The 21,615-nt window shown below is 38.9% G+C and overlaps 1 protein-coding gene across 4 annotated transcripts in view; it reads left to right on the top strand.

The window, feature by feature from the left end:
* Positions 1-21,615, top strand: part of gabrb4 (gamma-aminobutyric acid type A receptor subunit beta4) — a 198,404-nt gene that overhangs the window by 80,463 nt on the left and 96,326 nt on the right. For 2 of the 4 annotated variants that reach the window (XM_042430552.1, XM_042430550.1), the window contains 2 exons: positions 14,953-14,995; positions 15,109-15,128. In XM_042430552.1, the coding sequence (XP_042286486.1) occupies positions 14,987-14,995; positions 15,109-15,128 (29 nt within the window). In that variant the 5' untranslated portion in view covers positions 14,953-14,986. Of the gene's footprint in view, positions 1-14,952; positions 14,996-15,108; positions 15,138-21,615 lie in introns of all 4 variants that reach the window. The other 2 variants (XM_042430555.1, XM_042430554.1) reach the window with 1 other exon arrangement.

Genomic DNA, 21,615 nt, shown 5'->3' with positions numbered 1-21,615 from the left:
ATCATTAGCAGTCGTTCTAAGGCAAAGATACATTCTTAGCTTTATGAGTAAGAGCATGAATAAGAAGCAACTGTTTACCGAAGACAAAACAAAAAAAAAACGCGGGGGAAAAAAACAATAAAAGACAAATAAATCCCAATACAATTAATGTTGTTGTTGAAGTGTCCAGTGGATAATTGGGGTTTCAATTCAACTACATACAAAAATAGTGCTGTTTCTATTCAGCATCCTTGACAACATACATATATCGAGTGCTTTTGTACTGACTAACCCATTTGTAATTTTTAACTCATTATCTTCTGATACTAACTTGTGTGTTAATTTATGAAGAGTGAACACAACAATTTGTCCAAACATCAGGACACCTATTATCTAGTGCAAATACTGTACATTCATTATTATTTTAGACTGCTCATTACAGTTAGCACAAAACATACTCAAAAATTTAAATAAATAAATAAAAAGATTATTAATTTACATCAAAAGTAACCGTCTAATTTCAGAGGCATACGAGCTCGCCATTGCGATGCTCTTATATGGAAAAGAATGTCATTCTTATACCATCAGTGGAAATAAATTCTAAGCAAGAATATGGATGTCAAACAGAACATTTGTGAAAGGCTTAACCAGACAAGATTCCTTCAAAGCTGATAGCATTACATGGCTAGCAGAGCGGGGCCCCACATGGAGGGGAAATTAATATCTCTGTTCAGACTGACAAGTTCTGCATCTCTTCAATGGATTATGATTACAGCTGGAACAAAGTCCATTGCCCATTAGGAGGGGTAACCAAACTGGCTTTGAATGTTCCAAATGGGCACCAGTTGGAAAGGATTGTGGAGTGATATGTGCAACTTACAGTACAGCTACCAAAAGTCTGATCTGGTGATTGGCCAGCACTCATGACAGATTTCCATTAGGCTGGAGGCTTGTGTTGTGACAACTGGGATGTTGTATATGATGTATATGGAGATTGGAAGTGCCTGCTATATAGTTCACATGTGGTGCATCTCTTTCCTTCCCTTCATTCCTTGCAACTGATCCATTCACAAAAATAGAGTGATCCAAAGGAATATTTTGATGACTGTAAGAACAGGGATTTTAAAGTGAAATAAAATTCCATAACAAGGCGGACCAAAAATGCTTCTTCTCAGTAGTGACCTTCATGGTCATACATGTTTAGACATGTTTAGCCAGTCAGTTCACAGTAATGTTGTGTGCAGGGAATAATATTGCAGGTCAGCACAGCAACCCACTGCTGTGAGGATGCTATGGGAATACAAATGAGTGTGGCATGACAAAGCATGCAATGGATACAGCATGCAATACCATGCCAGTGGAAAAAGGATATAGGAATAGAGATACACTGAAAAATGATAAACAAGGTGTATGAGATCATTCAGTACTCTTAGGAACCAGCAGAATGAACAGTGATGTTGAAAGTTGGAGTCAGTGCACACCAGACTCTGTGCAAAACTGCATTATCCCTTTAGGTCTTTGTAAAAATCAGGCCAGTGGCGACAAAGTTATCACCTGAGAAATCACATTTGAAGTGATGATGCACCCCCACTAATTGGCCCTGGGGGCGCCTGCATTATTCAAGGGTAACAGCATGTTCCACTTGTTTGCATGGCAGTAATTGTTTTATGATTAACCTGCTGATTGCTCACTTGATTCATTCTCTAAACCCTTCTTAGCTATCTCACTGGTGTCTGATTGTTGGAACAATTCAGTTTTTGGAGTGCTTGATGGGCTGCTTAAGGCTGGGGGGGGGGGGGTCAGCTGGTGTCTTGACACCAAATCCAGTAGAAAATGAGTTTGAAATTGGTAACAACCACAAGCCTTAAATATGCTGTGAGAACACTCATTGACCTGAAGACTAATTACAATCAAAGATTTTTGTTTGATTTCAAAGCAGTCTCAACACACTCAACACCTGGAACATTAACCTTACAGGAACTGTTACTATTCAAGCAACTTTCACCAATAGATGCATTAAAAATAAAAATCCTTCTTTAGAACTCAAAATAAAAAATGACTATGCTAACAAGCAGGACTGAAAGTATCATAATAAATCATTTAAAACTTACGATGACATGTGCTCAAACTAATTATCTGCAAAGTCATTTATAGAGAGACAGCATATCCATCACTCAACTGCGAACAAACTGTTGTCCACTTTTGGACGCTGAGTCACCGCTCCATCATATTTGTCTCCCAGAGGAACATTGGCTTCAAGCCAGGAATCCATAAATTATAAACAAGGGATCACTTTGTACAGATAAGTTACACACTTGTTCATTTTTAACATTTAGTATCCAATAAAGTATATTTCTAAAGACATTTCAAGATGAGCCCAGAAGCAACAGCAGCTCAGCTGTTTAAACTTCCACACTGTCTAGTTTTGTTAATGAGCTAAACCCTTCATGTCACATTGGGGTTTTCAGGCACTATGCAAAATACTTTTTCCAACTGCACCCCCAAATTACTACATCTAAATCTTATACTTATGAACTGTTAGTAGAATGTGCTGTATTAGATAACTCATAAGCTTTAGGGTTCTCAGATAGTTTCCTTTATATACTATACTGTACTCTAGGCAATATGTGGGATTCGCTAATTAAAGAGGGACTGGATGGCACCCATTCCCTGGTTGGTCCCAAAAGGTAAAAACAAGTACAAAGTGGAAATCATAAGGTCATGTCATGGAAATTGTCTGAAAACACTGAACACACATGCGAAATAATACACAAAACACTGCTGGGTTGAAGATTAAAAATTATTATTGTACAATAAGGAGACAGAACACACACAAAGGTTTGCATCAGCTTGTCTCAATGAACAAGGAGCAAACCTAATCTATTATAGTTTGTGAAAGAACAGAGAAATTATCTGTGATTGGTCAATGTATATTATCTTAAACACTTTCAACCAATTGGCATAAGGCCATGAGATGTTATATGATCTGGTGTCACATATGGAGTTTTACCCTCCTTAAAAAGTAGGAACCCAGAGCATCACCTAATTTGAGAGAGACAAGAATAATAAGAGAACTTTCCTTTCCAACACACACAGTAACAGAGCAAAAAGTAATGATCTTACTTCCACAACTCTGTATTAAAATGATAAGCCAATCATTTGATCTTTTCATAACTTCTACAGTCATTACCACTGAAACCAACATTGGTTATCCTGTGCCACAAATGTAATACCTCTCCAGCAACATTTAATTGTTGGCCCACTAACCTGGTACACCATGACTTAAATCAAAACTAGCTTCTAGGTCTTAAAGTGAGTCTAAAAAGTGTAACAGCATTGATAGCATTGATTTCATACAACAGTCCATTCAGAAGACTGGCAGCGGACTGTCAGACAGTCCTCCAAAGTAATAGGAGAAATGGTGTAAGATAAGAGAAGGGCTAGACCCTACAGGGCAAATGTGTCTAGCTGCATTTTGTGCCGGGTCTTGTAATTTCACTGGGAGTAAAGACACACCGGATGACATGGGCTGTTTATTATCCGATGGGACTTCCATGTCATCACCATTAATCAAATGCTCCATACAACACTTTCCATCACTACTGCAACAAAGATGGCCTGTGCATGAACATGTCAGGTGTTCTCCAGACCTATATTCACTTTCTGTCCTTACTGTACATCATCAGCCGAACTAGCAGCATGGCCTTACTGGGATGGCAACGGTTGGTCCCCACTTACACAACTCTCAACAAATGTTGGATGGATTGGCATGAAATTTTGCTAAGATATTCATGGTTCCCAGATGATTTATCCTAATGACTTAGTCCTAATGACTTTTCCGTTAGCGCCAACCTGGGGTACAACTACTGGATGGATAGCCATGATATTTGATACAGATATACATCTTCTCTTCAGGACAAATTGTAATAACTTTGGTAGTACTTGACTTTTCCTCTGGGTCAAAATTTAATTTGTTCTGCAAATGTAATGACATTTCCCGTCAGCCTCACAAAGCTGTACTTTGTGTGTTCAGAGCTAATTAGCAAATGTAAGTGTGCTAACACAACTAAAATGGTGGCCATGGTTAACATTATACCTACTAAACATCACCATGTTAGCTCAAAGCACCACTGTGCTTGAAAACAGCCTAACAAAGCCTCTGGCTGTAGAGTCTTAGTCAGTATAGAAGTGGTTTGGAGGAGACTGCCATCCAATGCAGCCCATGACTATCTAGTTAATTTAAGAGACCAATGATATTGTAAAGGATGAACATGTCTCAACATAAAATAGAGTCATGAAATTAAAGCAGAGAGCACTGGAGCTATGATCAATCAAGCAATAACATTTTCTCAAATGACTCCTCTAAATATTTTAGAATCTGTAACTCTGATCCTGTTAATTTTAAAGTAAAGCTACAGTACAGTAGCTGACCATATCCTGAATCTTTTTATTGAATCATCAAAGTTAGACATGATGGATATTCCTTTAGGTTATGGGTCAGTCACACATGGGCATATACCTCAAGGTAAATGTTGACTACTGTGATCAACATCGGTGTGCACATTAGAATTAAATTTTGAACACGCATACCACAATTCATGCATGTATGATGTCCTGTGCTGCTGTTGAGAGCCTACTTATTTTTCATGTGAGTCACTTTATTTCTGGGATTTAATCTATCCAATTTACAATAAGAGTGCATCTTTGAAGTGGCTTGATCAGTAGCGATCGATCACTCTAACAGGCAAAATATTCATAGGCAGGCTGCCTGTTCAGTACAAGTAGAAGCTATAGTCATTACTAACATGAATGACAGCTATATAGCCTAACTGTAATTGGGATGCAAGGTTTCACTCTCTGGTAATAGCCATACAAAGAGCAGTAGAGTTCAGCACACGCACTAGACTGGCCCAACAGAATAATTTAAACCATAAATCAAACATCCATGCGGTGATTCACCTTGAGGTGCTACAGGCTTGTCTTTGCCTCTTAGCCAGAAAATGTGTTGAATATGTGTTCTTGTTTTCTTATCCTAACCAAACAAGGATATACTGTTATATACAATATGAGCAATAAAGTGCAGCTTTATGATTAATGAGGTCGGGTTCTGGCCTAAATTTAATCTGGACTGTTTGGTTTAAATGGAGAAATATGCTATATACTGTAGTAGTAAAGCCCAAATTCAGATTTAACATGAAAGAGGGATTGCTGACATTACAGAGAAAATCTGACAGTATTAGATAGAATTTTTCACCAATTTACTTTATCAGTTTTATTAAAAATGTGCACTTGTGAATGTGTGACAGCTACATTGGAGGGCAGCACAACTTCACGAGTTCTCGACTGAAACCATGTATTAAATAAATATGAAACAAACCAGCAGTAAGCAAGACAGTGTTCAGTTTTTTAAATTAACCTTTAATACTTAATATTTCACAAGTAGGGTCATAACAGCAGATAAGCAATGTGGTTTTTTTTGTTTTTTTTTTAACTTCAGAGGCTTCTGCTGAAATACAGAAAATCAGCATAATCTGATACAGTTCACCACTTTGAACAGGTGATTCACAGTCATGTTCTTATTATAAATGTCCATATATTGAACAAATACTGTCATTTGAGAGAATTTTAAGTAGGCAATTCATATTTGAACTTATCGTCATTCAGCCAGATAGGCGTGCATGCCACGGGCAAGAGTTGGCCACCCGTTTTCCAATATGACACAGAGGGATATTACTGGTGGTGTTCTTGCTGAAATACATTAGGCTTGCAAGAAATATTTAATCTTATCTCAGGAGCAGATACTGTGCATCAAAAAAAAGACCTTACACTGCAAAAGTGAAACGCCACAAATCTGGAAACACACATCAAGTTTCATTACCTTCATATTACACCACACAGATGGATAGAAGACATATTTAAATTCCATCCATGGATGTTGGTGCAGCACACAAACACATGTTCATAAATAAATTCATAGCTTTTCCAGTATTCTCCACCATTGTAATTTACCTATGCCTGGTCTAGATAATAATCAGTTTTCCCTCTTGTGGGATGAGGTGAGTATGACTCTGCACAGGCCTGTGATCAGCTTTGGCTCCAGTTGTGAATCTCTGTGGATGAGATGTTTACTGGGGCTTTTTGTGTGGCCAGTAGGATCCCACTTAGTGTGAATGATGGCAGCTGTGAGGGTGCCTCTGGCAAGTGTGACTCCAACTATGGCTGCTTGGTCTCATGTAGCATACAGTGCCAGCTGCTCAGGCTGTGTAGCACTCCAGTGAGCATGACTGATTGTGGCTGAGGTAAGCACGTCTCTGGCGAGAATGATGCTGAATGCAGCAAGGCCGAGTGCAACTCTGGCTACAACTGTGGCAGATCATGGTAAACAGCAGCTCGGTGCAGCTGGCCACTTGGACTGTGACTGCATCAGCCCAACTGTGGCAAGCGTGACTGAGTATCTGTGACGAGCATTATTCTGGATGCTCTGTGTGGGATGCTACGGTACAGGCCGACAGGCTGTGGTGAGAGTAATTCTGGTGATCAAAGCTGCTTTGACTGCTGGTGCAGCAAGTATCACTCTGGTGGAGTTTGCTGGTTGGGCAGAGGCCACTACTACAACAAGTTTGACTGACTGCAGCTGTGGTGAGCAAGACTCATTTAAGCATTGTTCATGCTACTCTGTTTCGAGCAGGAATGGAGTGTGGGGCCGATATGCTCCAGTACTCCTGCAATCTACAGGCACTGGTGAGTGTCTCTGGTTACAAATGTGGCTGTTTGTGGTGAATTGGAGGTATATGTGACTAAGGCAAATGACAGATGCCTATATTTGGTTTAGCTATAAAGTAACCATGTGGTGTAACTAAAGTATATGGGTCATCTAACATTACAAAGTGTTATTAAACTTAAGTAGAGGCTGGCAATATATAGAAATCTGGCATGGATTTTACAAGGAAAGGGCAAGCATGACCTAATTCAAATTGGTAACTGAATAAGTCCTATGACTTTGACATCTGCAGACATCAGCAGAGGGCTAAGTATCATAACTAGCTCAGCACTGATTAGGCACTCATGATCACACTTTAAGTACACTGGCACCACTCTCCTACATTATGTCACCCAGCTATCTTCAACCTCAAGTGACTTAACTAGTTTGAAAAGACTCATTGGGCTGTGAATTGATTTCTGCAACCAACAACTATAAGAAAACTTGCTCATCGACTCAAAATTACAATTAACAGGCTAAACAGATGCCTGACATGGCTGGCTTGAAAAACCTGTCCATAATAAGTCTTAATTAGAAGTAATTGATTAGACTACTTTTAAGGACCCTGCTTAAAATAATTTCTTAGAAATGTGTCTCATGGTGATGTGATGCTGGCTTGTACAGAAATCATCACTTTCTTTTCTAAAGAAACATCAGCCTCTGAAAGGCAAGGTAGCTTTCATTTATTTTGGTACCACTGATATACAGTAAACTAGTAAGATCACAGCCTGGTCTCAAAATAAACAGCAGACGATGCTCTCAACAAAGTGGTGAGTGCTTTCAATTCCCAGGGCACTGCTCATAGGGAATATTATGTTCTCATCATTCTCTTCATCGGTTCAAAGATGTGATTTTTTTTTTTTCCTGTTCTGTTCAGTTCTGCGGTTTAGTAGAAAGGATCAACATGGAGTATTATTGAGATCCTCATGGTAAAACATCACTGTTGAAGATATTGTGGAATATAATAATGGGATATTGTGCACTTTAGTGACATGAGATTATCCATAAAATAAAAACAACAAAACAGCTCAGAGACAATGTTTCCTTATAGTTAAAATGTCTTTAGAAGATGATGAAACAGACGCATTGTTGGAGCATTGTTGCACTGACTTATATGGACTGAAGGTTTCAGGCCAAGTCAGTGGTGTCACATTTCACTGTAGTGCAATGATACATCTATCTCATCTATTGACATTTCAACTAGCAGCATCTCATCCTGGCTTTCATCACTCTATAATGAGCTGGCATGGCTCTACTGAACATTATAGAATAAGAATTAACAAACCAAGAGTCTTCAGGAATCCTGGCAGCTCTGAGAGGCTGTACATAGGCACAGCATGAGCGAACATGCTCAATGTACAATGTATACATTGTATAATGTTTACTATGTTGACCATCTTAATTTGGTGTATTAACATGCAGTATAATAACAGCACTAAACACAAAGTACAGCTGAGGCTAATCATGTGAATGTTTATTGGTTTTGCGGGTATTTAGCCAAAAACCAAAAGTATTGTACAATTTTAAATTTTGACCTCACCAAAGAATCATCAAAGTTATTCATCCTGAGTGCAGTTAGCATAAAGAAGTCTGAATTTCTGACCACACTCCCCAACATTCCTGACTAAAACATGGGGGTGAAAAGCACTGGAGTGTTTAATTCTTAATGATACTGAGTAAACCAAGACAGATCAATAAAGGGGCTGTAAGGAAAGACTGTCTTGCTTTTTTTTGTACTTTTTCAGGAGATTCTGCAGTTTGTTGTTGAGCATTTCATGTCCTACCCGTCTGTATCATGTGGATACTGCTGCAACTTACTGCTACTCTACTCTACTGTCACTGTCATCATTTCCTTTTGCAACTACATATTGAAAAATAACTTTTTATAAAAAAGTGCTCCAAAATCCCAAGAAATTGCACATTATATACACATGCCACTTATGCACAAAATAGTAAACACCAATCAATAAAAAACTCTAGATTAGAACGATTGATTAATCGATCAATTGGTCAATTGACAGAAAATAATTGATGGAAATCTTAATAATGAATTCATTGTTTTGGTCATTTTGCCAGTATAAGCGTGGATATAAATAATCTTTATTTAGACTTCAAAGCCAATAAAACTCCAACAATAGCTTCCATGGAGTTTGTATTCACTAAGACTGTCCTGTTTCTTTTTTTTTTCTCTCCTCATCCACAGTTGAAAACCAGCAAAACTCTGAATGTTACCAGACACGGAATGCTAAACACAGAGCACCGGGTCGTTCCAGTTTAGTGTGTGCACCTTGTAGGTAAAATGCAAGTCTGCCACATTGAAAATAGGAGCAATTAAATGAATATAGCCAACAGGAACAGGCAGTATTCACTTTTATATGATAATCACTTGGCCCTGAATTTTTATGAGGCCATCACAATACCGGAAATATGAAAAACATGACTGGAATCTGAGTAAACAAACCACACATGTCATCTGAATACTTTTGGCACCTTGGATATAAAACAGCTTATTAATAGTTGATGTGATCTGGCTGAAAATGTCTGAAATTTAAAGGCAAAGTTAAGAATCTGAGAACAGAATGATCTATCACAATATCAATATGATTCCACTAAAACAACAAATGTATTGTTTATTGCATTATTGCCTACTATTATATGCATGTATTATGGAAGACAAAAAGTCACTACTGGAGGACAGAGTCACTCCTGCTAGTCATTTTGTCCTCATAGAGAACTGTGTTCACATTCTTGGCAAGAAGTCAGAGTTGTTCAAGGTGAGTGTCAGAGTCCGACAAAGTTGTCCTCTCGCTTATTCGTGACATTCATGGATATGCATCAAGGCAAGGCCTGACTGCCCAGCTCAGTGACAGTAGGATGGCATCTATGCTGATTGTAAAAAAATGTCATCCTTTCAGCCTTTTGTCTGACCGGTACTTGTGGCTGTTGTGGAGTTTGCTTGTTGCATTTCTGCTTGTGAAAATACTTAACATACAGTAACACGTACTGTTTAATATAAAGCTTCCACTGTCATCTTTTAGAAAAGCTTTCTTGAGCAGGTGGAAGGACGAACTAACACTGCACTGACTTCTTTACACAGTCCCAGTTTTAGTATTATAAGGTTTGAATCAGTATTCATAGGAATGCCCCATGGCTACTGTAAAGGTCTTATTAGAGGTGTATTATAAACTGCAGTTCATGTTTGTAGGGTATATTTTCAGGCACAGTGCATTACAATGCCAATAAAAGCTCTACTGGCAGGCTGATACCAAAAAGGTAAAACCTTAGAAATCCTTAGAAATATGAATATTTTGTTGAGGTACATTATGTCTACGATGCTCTTTCAAGGTCTATCAAATGTAATAAAGTAGCACTGTCTCTTGATAAAAGTGCTTGCAGGATTAGGAAATGTGAGAAAACCATGTTAGCCTTATTATATCCTCACAGTTAGTTGTGAATATTTAATAGTGGAGATGAAATGTGAACTGTGAAATGATCTTTAAATGATGATTTTTTTTTGCTCATGATTACTTCAATAACAATGCTTGCCTTATCAGCTGCTACAATGTGTTCAAAATGCTGCCGCAAGGCTTTTAACTAATGCAAAGAGGCAGGACCACATCTCCCCTGTTTTTAGCATTGATTTTTAGAACTGCTAATGTTTCTTTGAATGATCTGGCCCCAAGTTGTCCCTGAACTTAGTGTGCAGTCTGATATCCTCAGACAGGAGCCTCCTGACAGTTCTTGTGTCAAGGTTAAAGACTAAAGGTGACCATGCTGTTGCTGTCAGAGCTCCTAGTTTCCAACATAGTAAGATCACAATTAAGGCCTTTTTTTAAATCATCTTTGATGTTTCTTTTTCTTGCATCCCTGCTGCCTTGTCTGATCTCACTCTTTTCAATTTGTTATCCCTATGACTCCCTTGGCTTGTTGAGGCATTTAGGTTAGTTAGTCATTATAACCTTAACTAACTGATTTCCTGTGGCAAATGCAGATAATGTGAAAATAATTAGTCTGTTATTATTGTTGTTGTTATTGTTATTATTGTTGTTGTCAAGGCAGATGGCTGCCCACCTACAGTCCAGTTCTGCTCAAGGTTTCTTCCCATTAAAGGGGAGTTTTTCCTTGCTGCTGTTGTCAGGTGCTTGCTCATGGGGGAATGTTGGGTCTCTGTAAAATAAAGAGTGGACCTGCTTTATGTGAAAAGTGCCCTGAGATAACTTCTGTTGTGATTTGGTGCTATGTAAATAAAACTGACTGGTCTTGACTTAATCAGGTAGTTATTGTTCTTGACAGAAACAATTTATATTACAATTTAAACTATAAATCCCCTTGTGCATTTAACCGATACCGTGTGTTTCATCATCACACCTACACCATGTTTGAGAATGTCAACACAAAAGTGATGTAAAATAATCTCTGTAAAAGAAATGTCTCTTTCCCTTTGCTATACCTGGTGCAATGAAGAGCAGGCTGAGACAGTGTGAGGGTGGCCAAAAGCTCACAGTCATCTGGCAGGCTGTGATTAAAAAAAAAAAAAAAAAAAAAAAAAAGAATAATACTATGGCCTTAGTGGTGAGCTTACTTATGAAAAAGAGGCACAGAAATCAACATGTACTTTGAATTCCATTAAAAACACTACAGTCCTCTGCACAGGCTATAAAACAGTCTACAATCAACTGGTATGAAGATGTGATGAAGAGCTGCTCTAAACATGGTTCAAACTATGAACCGCTGCAACAGCAGGGATTCACTTTACTTTCCACCATTACAGCCTCCCGTACTATCTGACATAGGTTTTAGGGTGAGACCCCAGTGTTATCTTAGGGCCAGTGCCATCCCTTGAAGAAAAACAATACACATTTCTTGATGGATAAAATTAAGCAGGCAAATCCAGTAAACAGCACAAACCCAGGAGGAGCAATCTATGTGAGGCTTTTATTATTTTGCACTGTGGTGGAAGCAGATGCCGACTCAGTAGGAGATATGTCAAAACTGCAATGTAATTTTGATGTCAAGATTCAATCATGAGTTCCAAAGTGAGATCACACAACCCTAACCCCAACCCTTTTTTTGATAAGTTATTGAGCAGCCAGCACCAGGCTGTTGCAAAAATAACCACCAAAACGCGTGTGTTCTTGTGTGCCTCACACTGGTCAGTTATATCTCGACACTACGCTTTTTCCTAGCTGATGTGGTAAAAAAAAATCAGTGTTGAAGATGGTGGCACCCTCAGGACACTTACGACACGTGCAGGTTTGTTAAAAAAAAATCTTGAGACAATTAAAGCCTCTCTCTCCTCTTGACATCACAAAAAACCCCTCAGAACCTTTGGTTCCCAATAATCACCTCTTCGTATCTTCAGCCAGAAAAAACAGGTTACCGAGGCAACAGCTGTGTGTCTGACAAAAGTAGAGCCTGAAGCATCATATTTATAATTGCAATGGAGGTAGACCTATGATTGAGATGGCGTGTAGTGCATGATGATGTGGTAGTGCAGAATAATGGCTGTTTATGGAATTGTGTTGATTACATTTTATAGCGATATCACAGAAAACAAGAATTTCATGTAGGGATTTTTTTTTTAGATCTTGAACAGGAAGTTATAAAGTGTGTCACCACTCCCTCTGCACACATCACACTTTGCTGCAATTTGTGCCATGCACATTGATTCACAACATTTGCACCCACCGTCTTTGACTATAATCTTCAAGCAGTCCCTCCAGGAGTTTTTCTGTGATTATTGCAGTCAAAAATGCTTGATTTTGCAGTGGCTTTTCTCAAAAATTGCGATACAATTTGTAATGTTTTATGTGCTCTTTTTACAGTAAAATTGAGGGAATTAGGAAAAATTGCAAGCAAAGGAAAATGTGATTTAAAAAAAAAAAAAAAAAAAAATACTACCACCAATGAAGAGTCATATGTAATCACTTCTTTCAATAAAAAGCATACTGCATTTCATAGAAACAATTATTTCAGTGCAAAATTTTAAATGTATTTCCTGAACATGAGAACCATGAGCTCAAGTTATATAAAACATAAAATACTGTACTTTCACCTCAACATTAGCACCAAATAAAAGCAGTCAATATTGCCATTAAAATAAATCCATTAACATAAAAATATAGTTTCATTTCCAAAGTGTCCATTTTCATGTTTGAGGTAGATTATGTCCATCTTTGCTGTCTTAATGCATCAACTTGTATTCCTCTGACTAACTGAATGCAAACCTCATTTGAGTTTGTCCAGACTTGTCCAGATTTGTCTTTTTATTTGACCATTTCATATGGAAATTATGGTAATTTAGCAATATTGGAGGCTCTCACAGATTTCTTGAATTTGCATTAATTATTGTGATCGCAAAATCATAATTTCCTTGAGGGACTGCCTTCAAACAATGCTTCTCAACTTATCTGGATCAGGAACTGACCACTTATTGTCTTTGACTTGAAAAGCCTAAAATACCTCTTAGTCCTCTGCCGACTTCTATCAAAAGTTTAATATTTAATGCTTTAATTCCTTTTCAGTGCCAGTTGATCAAATTAATGCATGACTGGAGCAATTCTTCACTGGACAAACACATTTTGAAAGGCTTTACAGTTTTAAATACATCATTTATCTTTCCTCAAAACCATTTCTGGTCATGAATGAGTATAATACAATCTTGGACGTTTGGAGAAATTTCTCAGGCCCTGCAGACATTCTTCCTCTCCAATATAGCTAGTCCTAATATGAAGCTTAAGGCTTCTGGAGGATCTGACATTTGAGAGATTTTGACTGTCAACCTTAAAGGTCACAGTAAACCTTGAAGAGAGAAGATGAAAGTAAGCAAGAGCAAGGTGGCCTTATATTTCCAACAGTTATTAATTCAACTTATTGAAAACAACCAATAAAAGAGATTATTCCAACAATAACTACAAATTAGCTCCAAATCTACAAAAAACTAGATGTAGATGCCCATTGGGATTTCATGCTTTTTTGTTTTCTGCAATGTCATGTCTGTTGGTCAGTCAGTTCACTACATTGGTTCAGACTTAAATATCTTGACAACTGTTAGATGGATTGTCATGAAATTTACAAGAGATATTCAAGGTCTGTAGAAGATGCATTCTAATAAATTTGGCGATCCTCTGACTTTTCCTCTAGCACCAGCAGGTTGAAGTTTTCACCTATCCTGTGATATATCTCAACACCTACTTGATGGATTGGCACAAAATGGTACAGACGTTCATGGTTCCCAGATAAAGTATTCTAAAGACTTTAGTTTTTACTCTAGTGCCATCATTGGGCCAAAATTTAATTTTGTCCCGTGCTTTGGTTTATGACCTGCAATACCTGCATAACTAATGATATTCCTATCTATTCGTTTACTGCTAAATTGTAAATGTTTGCATGCTAACAAGCTAAGCCAACATGATAAACATGGTAAATATGTTAAACATCTACATGTTAGCATTGTCATTGTGAACATGTTAGCATGCTGAGGTACAGCCTCACAGAGGAATGTACATGGCTGTAGACTATAGAACATGATTCTCTAATGGCTATTTTCTCATCCCTTCCTTCCTGTGCACTATACACAGAGTGTGAGAGACAAAAGGTGCACATCTGTGGTGACAATAGATCCTGAGCTCATGTATTGTTAGGGAATGAATGCTCATGAATTAATTTGGAGGCAAATGCGATAAATTGTGAAAAATGTTGCGCAAATTTCTTTATTCGTTTTTATGGTTATTCTACCCCCTCAACAGCTGCTGACATGTGGTTGAAAGCTAATATACTTTTAAATGTATACTTTCAATCTCAATAAAAGCTAAACAGGAAATATTTGAATTGGGTAATGGTACAACTATGGCACGAGTTCCAACAGTCATTCATCTAACAATAGTTGATGATTTGATCTGCTCATAATAATTTACTTGTTGAAAATGTTTTATGCAGTTTTTGCAAGCAATTTTAGTCCCTAAATTACTGGGATGTGCATTCACATGAGATTGTTCTCATCAGGAGTCCTCTGTCTCTGCCAAAATACAGTAATACAGGTCATCTAATCATCAAGTTTTTATGTAACAAGTGGCAGATGTGGAAGGATCTGTGCAGGATTAAGATCAGTGACAATCACAGAAATTATCATAAATCAGTAGGCGTCTCGAGGTAACATTATTCCTATGTGAATGGAGCCTCAGTGATTAATCTTACTCCTCTCCTGCACATAGATGGGGAAATGATGGGAGCTCACCAAGACAGAGAATGAATGAGGTAAGTACAATATTTGGAAGCAGCAAATACATTGATAAATTCTAATGTAAGTAACCTCAAATGTAAAAGCACTACAACCTTAAAAAATTTAATTTCCTCACTTCATCCTACAGATTATGCTTGGCCATGCCGGGTAGGTGAAGTAAGTGTGTCTCCATTTCTCCTCGTCTGTATTAACCCAGCATGGCCTTCTCATTGTCCTGCTTTGTTCCACATTTCAAGTCAAGCTGTAAATATACCCTCAAAGCTTCTTGGTCATGACTGACATGGTCATGGTCAAGGCTTCAATGTATAATGTACCAGGGCTCTTGTGATTACCTCCTGTCAGCTATTATCATTCTCATCATCAGACAGTAGCTTGGTGCGCTATCCCCCTGCCCCCCTTTACTTGTGCTTTGTGGTGGATCTCAGTACATATTGACATCTCCAAAACAAGCTTCGTGGTACAAGTAGGCTAGTTTGCTCGCAGTAGTGGAGGGTAACCCTATTATTAAGCATACTGAGTCATTCCCAAAACATGTTGTAGACATTAACATTAATTTATGGGTAGAATATTTGCCTCCTGCAAAAAACAAAGACAGTACTATCCCTTAACACTCTGCGAGACATTACCCTTGTTTATTTTGTAATCACTCGAGATACTTTGCATTTTACTGCATCATGCCTTACTGTGCCTCAAGGAACAATATAGAAATGCAAATCCCTGCAACAATCTGCCCGTGTTCCTACTACATGTTTTATTTGACTGCATCCAATCCGATGAATGGCAATTACAAACAGATCTCCTAATCACGCCACTTCAAATGTAGCAGGTTCACGAATCACAGCAGCAAAGCACATCCATCTGTAACTCTGAGAAAGGAAAACACCTTCTCCCTCAACAAAATCTGCTCTTCCTGACACATTCACGGCTGGACAATAAATCTGAGTTTGCTTCCCTTCCACCACGCAGCCATTTACTGTGAAAAGAGGGTGGGGGTGGGTCTCTGCTCCGTATGTCTCAACAGATGAAGAAACTGGCTGAGAAAAGTCATTTACTTGTGGTCACACTCATGAGTCCAGGGAGTCATCGCATTATGAGCCTTGCAGCGTGCAGACTGAGAGATGGCAGGGGGCGGCTGTGAGCAGCTACAGATGACTGTGCATTACATCAAATGAGAGGTGTGGTAAAACATGGATATATGATGTGCAGAGGAGGAACTCCTTAAGATGTGACAACACTGAGCAGAGAGTGGAGAATTATCCTCAGTGTGTGACGTCTTATAACCTTGATCTGGATGTTGTCCAGTAATTCAGACCAGAGAATGGCCTCTGACACTGGCTGGCTGGAAAGTGTGAATAGATGAAGCAAAAGTTAATGAAATATCATACTGCAGTTCTTCCTACGATGAAATGGCTGCATCATGTCAAACCTACTTTTTAACCTGTGCACACATATTTTCACCTCACCACTTTGAAGCATGCAGAACCAACAGGTTTGTTTGTTATAAATTCTGCTTTATCTGGAAAAGTGCCACTACAGTAATTGTGTTACAACATTAAGCACACAGACGCATCCAAATAATCAATTTTTAAAGGCATAGGTGCTCAGTCAGGGACTTCATCCAATACTACTCTTTGGTGGAAATCATGTGTTGCCTATATGTGCGTGACCATGTCTTATTGCAACCCAGCCTCACATCAAAATGTGTAATAGTGGTCCACAGCACAAAATGTATTAGTTTCACAATAACGGCTCTAAAAATGTGAGATGCCCATGTTTTGGTTTTTTTTTGGCTTATTCTTTTCTATTGGCCTGCATCCAGGTCACGTGACTGTCAGGTGTCTGTCTGCGAAAACAAACAAAAATGGCTGACATTCTTTATATCACAGTGGAAAATGTAATATTTTAAGATAGTTTAAATGCATTACAGTGCATTTTGATAACATTTCTGGTGTGAAATTTGCATAATCTTTGTTACTTAGTGAATGTATATGATGTTTGATGTTATTACGAAGATTTTTTCAGGCTTTCTATCTACAGGACATGCCCCCTCAGTCGTCCTGCTGCCTGACGGAGGTTTGAGAGTGGCTGTCACAGCTGTCAATCATGACATCACACCCCCTTTTTATATCATCAAATAGCTAATTAAAAACAAACTTATCAGAAAAATGAGCTTGAACAAGCACCCCAGGCCTGGTTTCAGAGAACTTTGAAGGACCAATATATATAAAATGAAGCTTTTTGTTTGTTTGTTTTTCCTTTTTTGGTGGTAATAGTGACCAAAATGAGTCACCTTCAGAGAATACAATACTGCTGACAATCTAGGGCATTAGTACAGGCTTGGAGGAAGGCCTGAAGTGTTTGGGTTTGGATTAGGGCTGAAAAGACCAACCTGTTTTCATTCCCAGGTCGTCAAAATACCGACGCATGCATAGGCTATTATTAACACAACCCTGGAGATTCTTTGCATCTTTATGATTCTTGGTTTTGGGATTTTATGTCAGCATGACATACAGTAGCCCATTCAATCATAATCTGTTTCATTAGCCAGTGCAAGCATATAAAGAATGTGTCTTGGCGTTTGCTCTCAAAAAACGCAACATAGAAGAATAAAAATAAACTAAGTACTAAACTAAGTACTATTAAAATGAAATTGAAGTTTTAAAATCTATTTAGAGAATGGAACAGTAATAGTTTTTGAAATGGGATATAAGACTTGAAATGTAATATTGACTGTACAAAGGAAATATGGACTTTGCTGCGGACAAAGAAATTAAGTGTATGAAATATATGAAGGTGACAAGAGCAAAAATTAAATGTGACATGTAAATAAATAATTAAATTATGTAACAGTGGAGGTTGAATGCAATGTACAATCTTAAGTCCAGTTTGATGAAATATATGAAAGTGACAAGTGCAAATGAGGGATGTGAAATGTAAAGTCCAGTTTGATAACTCCATCTGTCAGACACGCACACAAACACACAACGTTGGATTGCTTTATTGGATGACGTGGCTCAATATTAATTGCTGAAGACTGAGAAATATAAAATTAAATAAGCGACTTTACATTTGACAACCACAGGCTATGACACGCCTGTTTTTAACAGAGATAGTGGTGTTTTGATTGAGGTTGAGGCCGACTGATGGCAATTTGAAATAGAATGAAGCCCACTGAAGGCAGACAACCCAAAACAGTAGTCGAAAGTGCCAAGTCCGCCAACAACACAATCCTCTTCCTTAGCCTAGCGCTATCAAAAACTGACAAAAAACTTTCTCAGAATTGAAGGAAAAATAATTCAAACTAATGGCCTTAATATGAACCTATCTTGTTGTTGAGTTATCAAGGACACTTTCATGTTTTTGTGTTGAGAAATGTTAAAGATATCATTAAAAGAAAACCTTAACATGATGAGGAAAATACTTTCGAGTGAGTCCCACAAAACTTCAAATTCTGGATTTCAAAGAATTCATCCTTGGGGCGCTCTAAAATCTACATTTTTATTGAGAGAACATCAAACAATTACATAAAATAACACAAATAATTTAACAGCTCAGATAACTAGCCTACACAACGCAAAGACAGTGATTCAAACAACATGCAACTACGTGGTTTCAGCAGAGCAGCGTCCATAGCAACCACCATAGCAACGATAGAAAGCCTGAAACAGTCTTAGTAATAGCATAACAAACTGGACATCATATACACTGAACATAAATTTTGACAATAAAATGCACATTTCTCGCGAGAAATGTTATCAAGACGCATTTTAATGCTGAAGCTATCTTAAAATATCGCATTTTCCACTGAGAGAAAAAGAAATGGCAGCCATTTTTTTTTGTTTTCGCAGACAGAAACTTGACAATCACGTGATGTGGACGCAGGCCAATAGAAAAGAATAGGTCATCTCACAAGTTTTGTTATTGTGAAACTAATACGTTTTGCGCTGTGGACCAACGTAGTTATTACACATTTTGATGTGAGACTGGATTGCTTATTGTGCAGCAAACAAACAAAACAACAAGAATTTTGGGGAATCTTGTTTGTGTAGCCTGTTATGACCCACTTTCACATGATCGTTTTTGGAGTGGTGGTGGTGGGGGAGGAGGAGGGGAGTGTGCATGTATAGGCTTGCTGTTTCATGATGATGCTGGGTCTGATGTTAATGAAATATATATTGCTCAGCATATGTGGCCATTGACACTACAGTATGCCATGCATTCTCACTGACACAGAGGAGGGGTAAGAGGTAAAGAGGGGGAAGTGACAGGCAGAGAATCTTTTCAAGAGGGAATTGTTATTTTTAACGAGCCAGGCTTTTGTTTTCTCATTATATGCCAGGCAAAACACTGTTTAGTTTAAATTATTAACAGAAACGAACCCCTGAAATGAAAAACGTGGCCGCATGGAAATGTTATTTTTCTCTGTCGTCATCAGTCAGTCAGATTTTTGCGTCAGTTAAACTTATCATTTCGGAACAATGTAACACAAACACGGCGCCGGTGTTTATTTTATTGGCAGTCTTGTTTCAGACAGCTGCCAGACCCTCCGCTGTATATAAGAGGGGGCTTTTTTTCATTCCAAGGTTAAGTTAGCCTCTGCTCAACAGTCTTGTCACTGGTTGCGGTAGCCTGTTTCCGACGCGCTGGGTCAAAGCACGGGGCTCAGGTGCGGGTTTATTAACACAAACGTCACTGGCACCGTCGTTAAGCCTAATTGCCCATTAACGGAAAGTAACAATTATCGCCACAGCCGTAGTGTCGCATTGTGTTGCCATTCGACCGTCCTGAGAAGTCCACTCAAGCTGGAGAAAATCATTTAACACCGCCATTGTCTGAACTGCATTCCCGCAAAAATATAAATAATAACAACAACAAAAAAAACCAAACAAAAAACCCTCCCATACTGTTTCATGTGTTGCTTATACTGCCCAAACAATACTTAATTCCCTGGCGAAAAGCTTCATCACAGCAGCCTCTATACGGCATGCAGCGCCGCATCCTCTCATCAGCATCATCTCCACTTCAGCATGCGAGGGAGACCTGTTAAACCATCAATTATACTGCAGCAGCCACGCAAACAGCAGTTGTTGCATGTGAATGAAACATTGCTATTGAGCACATTTGCAACCATCTCCAGCTATTGTCCTGGCAGCGACATGTGCGAAACCTCACAAATCACGTTACATTCAACACACCATAGGTAATGACTACAGCATTAAAAAAAATCATAATCTCACCAGCAGGGATAAGGGGTTGTCTTCTGGTTGTTTCTTCTCTCTCCCGACCTGGTTTCCGTGGAGTTAATGAGGTTCTGACGTTTGGTCCGACTGATTTCTCCCTCAGCTGTTATTGTCCACTGGGTTTGGGTTTTTTTTTCCAGCGGTAAAATAATAGGGAAATCGGCGTCCTCTCGCAAAGCTCAGCCCTCTTCAAACTAACCTTCCCGCCCCCTCCTTCTACCCATCTCAGATTGGTGCTGGCCAGGAGGGGCAAACCCTGAACCGGAGGGCTGGTTTAGAGGCGGTAATCTGTCACGCGGATCAATGCCCACATGGACATGCGGTGGACGTTTGCGGTGCGCTCACTGTTCACCGACCAGCTTGTCAAAGATGCTCTCGACAGCTGGAAGGGACTCCCCCCCCCCTACCCCCCTTGTGCGTTATTGCACAACAACCTCCCAGGCGAGAAACAGCAGTGAGTGGGCCCACTTATTCAGCGGGCTCCGCGGTTTGAGCACTGACGCAGGTGCCCAAGGTCCAACCACGGTTGACAGAGATGCCAAGCCTGTGAGCTGCTGCTGACAGTGATATAGCAATCTCATCTGAGTCATTGCAGTAGTAGGAAATGGGAGCAGATCATTCCCATTCTGTGACCTTGGGGTAGTGTGGTCTAATTGGAGAGATGAGCTAAGAAAGAGACAAATGAGACTCACCTTCATCTCAGGATGGGCTCAAGGTGCCCTTGTGCAAGGTGTGCAATGTCACCTCTAACCTCTGCTCGTGCAGCTGCAAACAGTAGGCTACAAGACTGCGCTTGCACTGTGCCAAGTCCCAGGCGTGCTTGTGTGAATGTTTGTGCAAGCAGCAAGCAGTCTCTGACCTGATTTTGTCTTCTGCTTTTTAATGTGCAAGATGTAATATATTGCAACTAGCAAAACTGATAAAAGTGACCTGTCAGTGTGATTTCAGTGCACATTTAACCTGTTCTTGATCTCATGAAAAAAATGCTTCTCCCTCTTGACATATTCCAGCTCCATGAATGTGAAAGTTGCTGAAATTAATTTGCAACTCTGATATCTTTTAGATTAATTGTCAAGTTTAATTCTGAAGCCAAACTGGCTCCTTTCTTAAACTTAACATGCATAAATACCTTGCTGTATTTTCCTAAATACATACACGTGATAGGGCCCTACAAGTCTAGTTGATACATGTTGCTTACATGTATTTTAATGTATAGTTAGATGAGCATGCAAATCTAAAGTACAGGCTGTCTCAAGTGACACAGGCATGCTGAGTTCGTCATAGCAATTTACCAAACTTGAATTTACTGTCTTGTTCGGTTGACGCTCTCATATTTGTTAAAGATACCTTTCAGGTCTTTAAACATTTTACAATAGTCCACTTTAATATCCAGT

Source organism: Thunnus maccoyii, chromosome 13 (assembly GCF_910596095.1).
Source record: "Thunnus maccoyii chromosome 13, fThuMac1.1, whole genome shotgun sequence".
Classification (NCBI taxonomy): Eukaryota; Metazoa; Chordata; class Actinopteri; order Scombriformes; family Scombridae; genus Thunnus; species Thunnus maccoyii.
The sequence above is the reverse complement of the archived record's forward strand: the minus strand, read 5'-3'. Positions and strand labels throughout refer to the sequence as shown.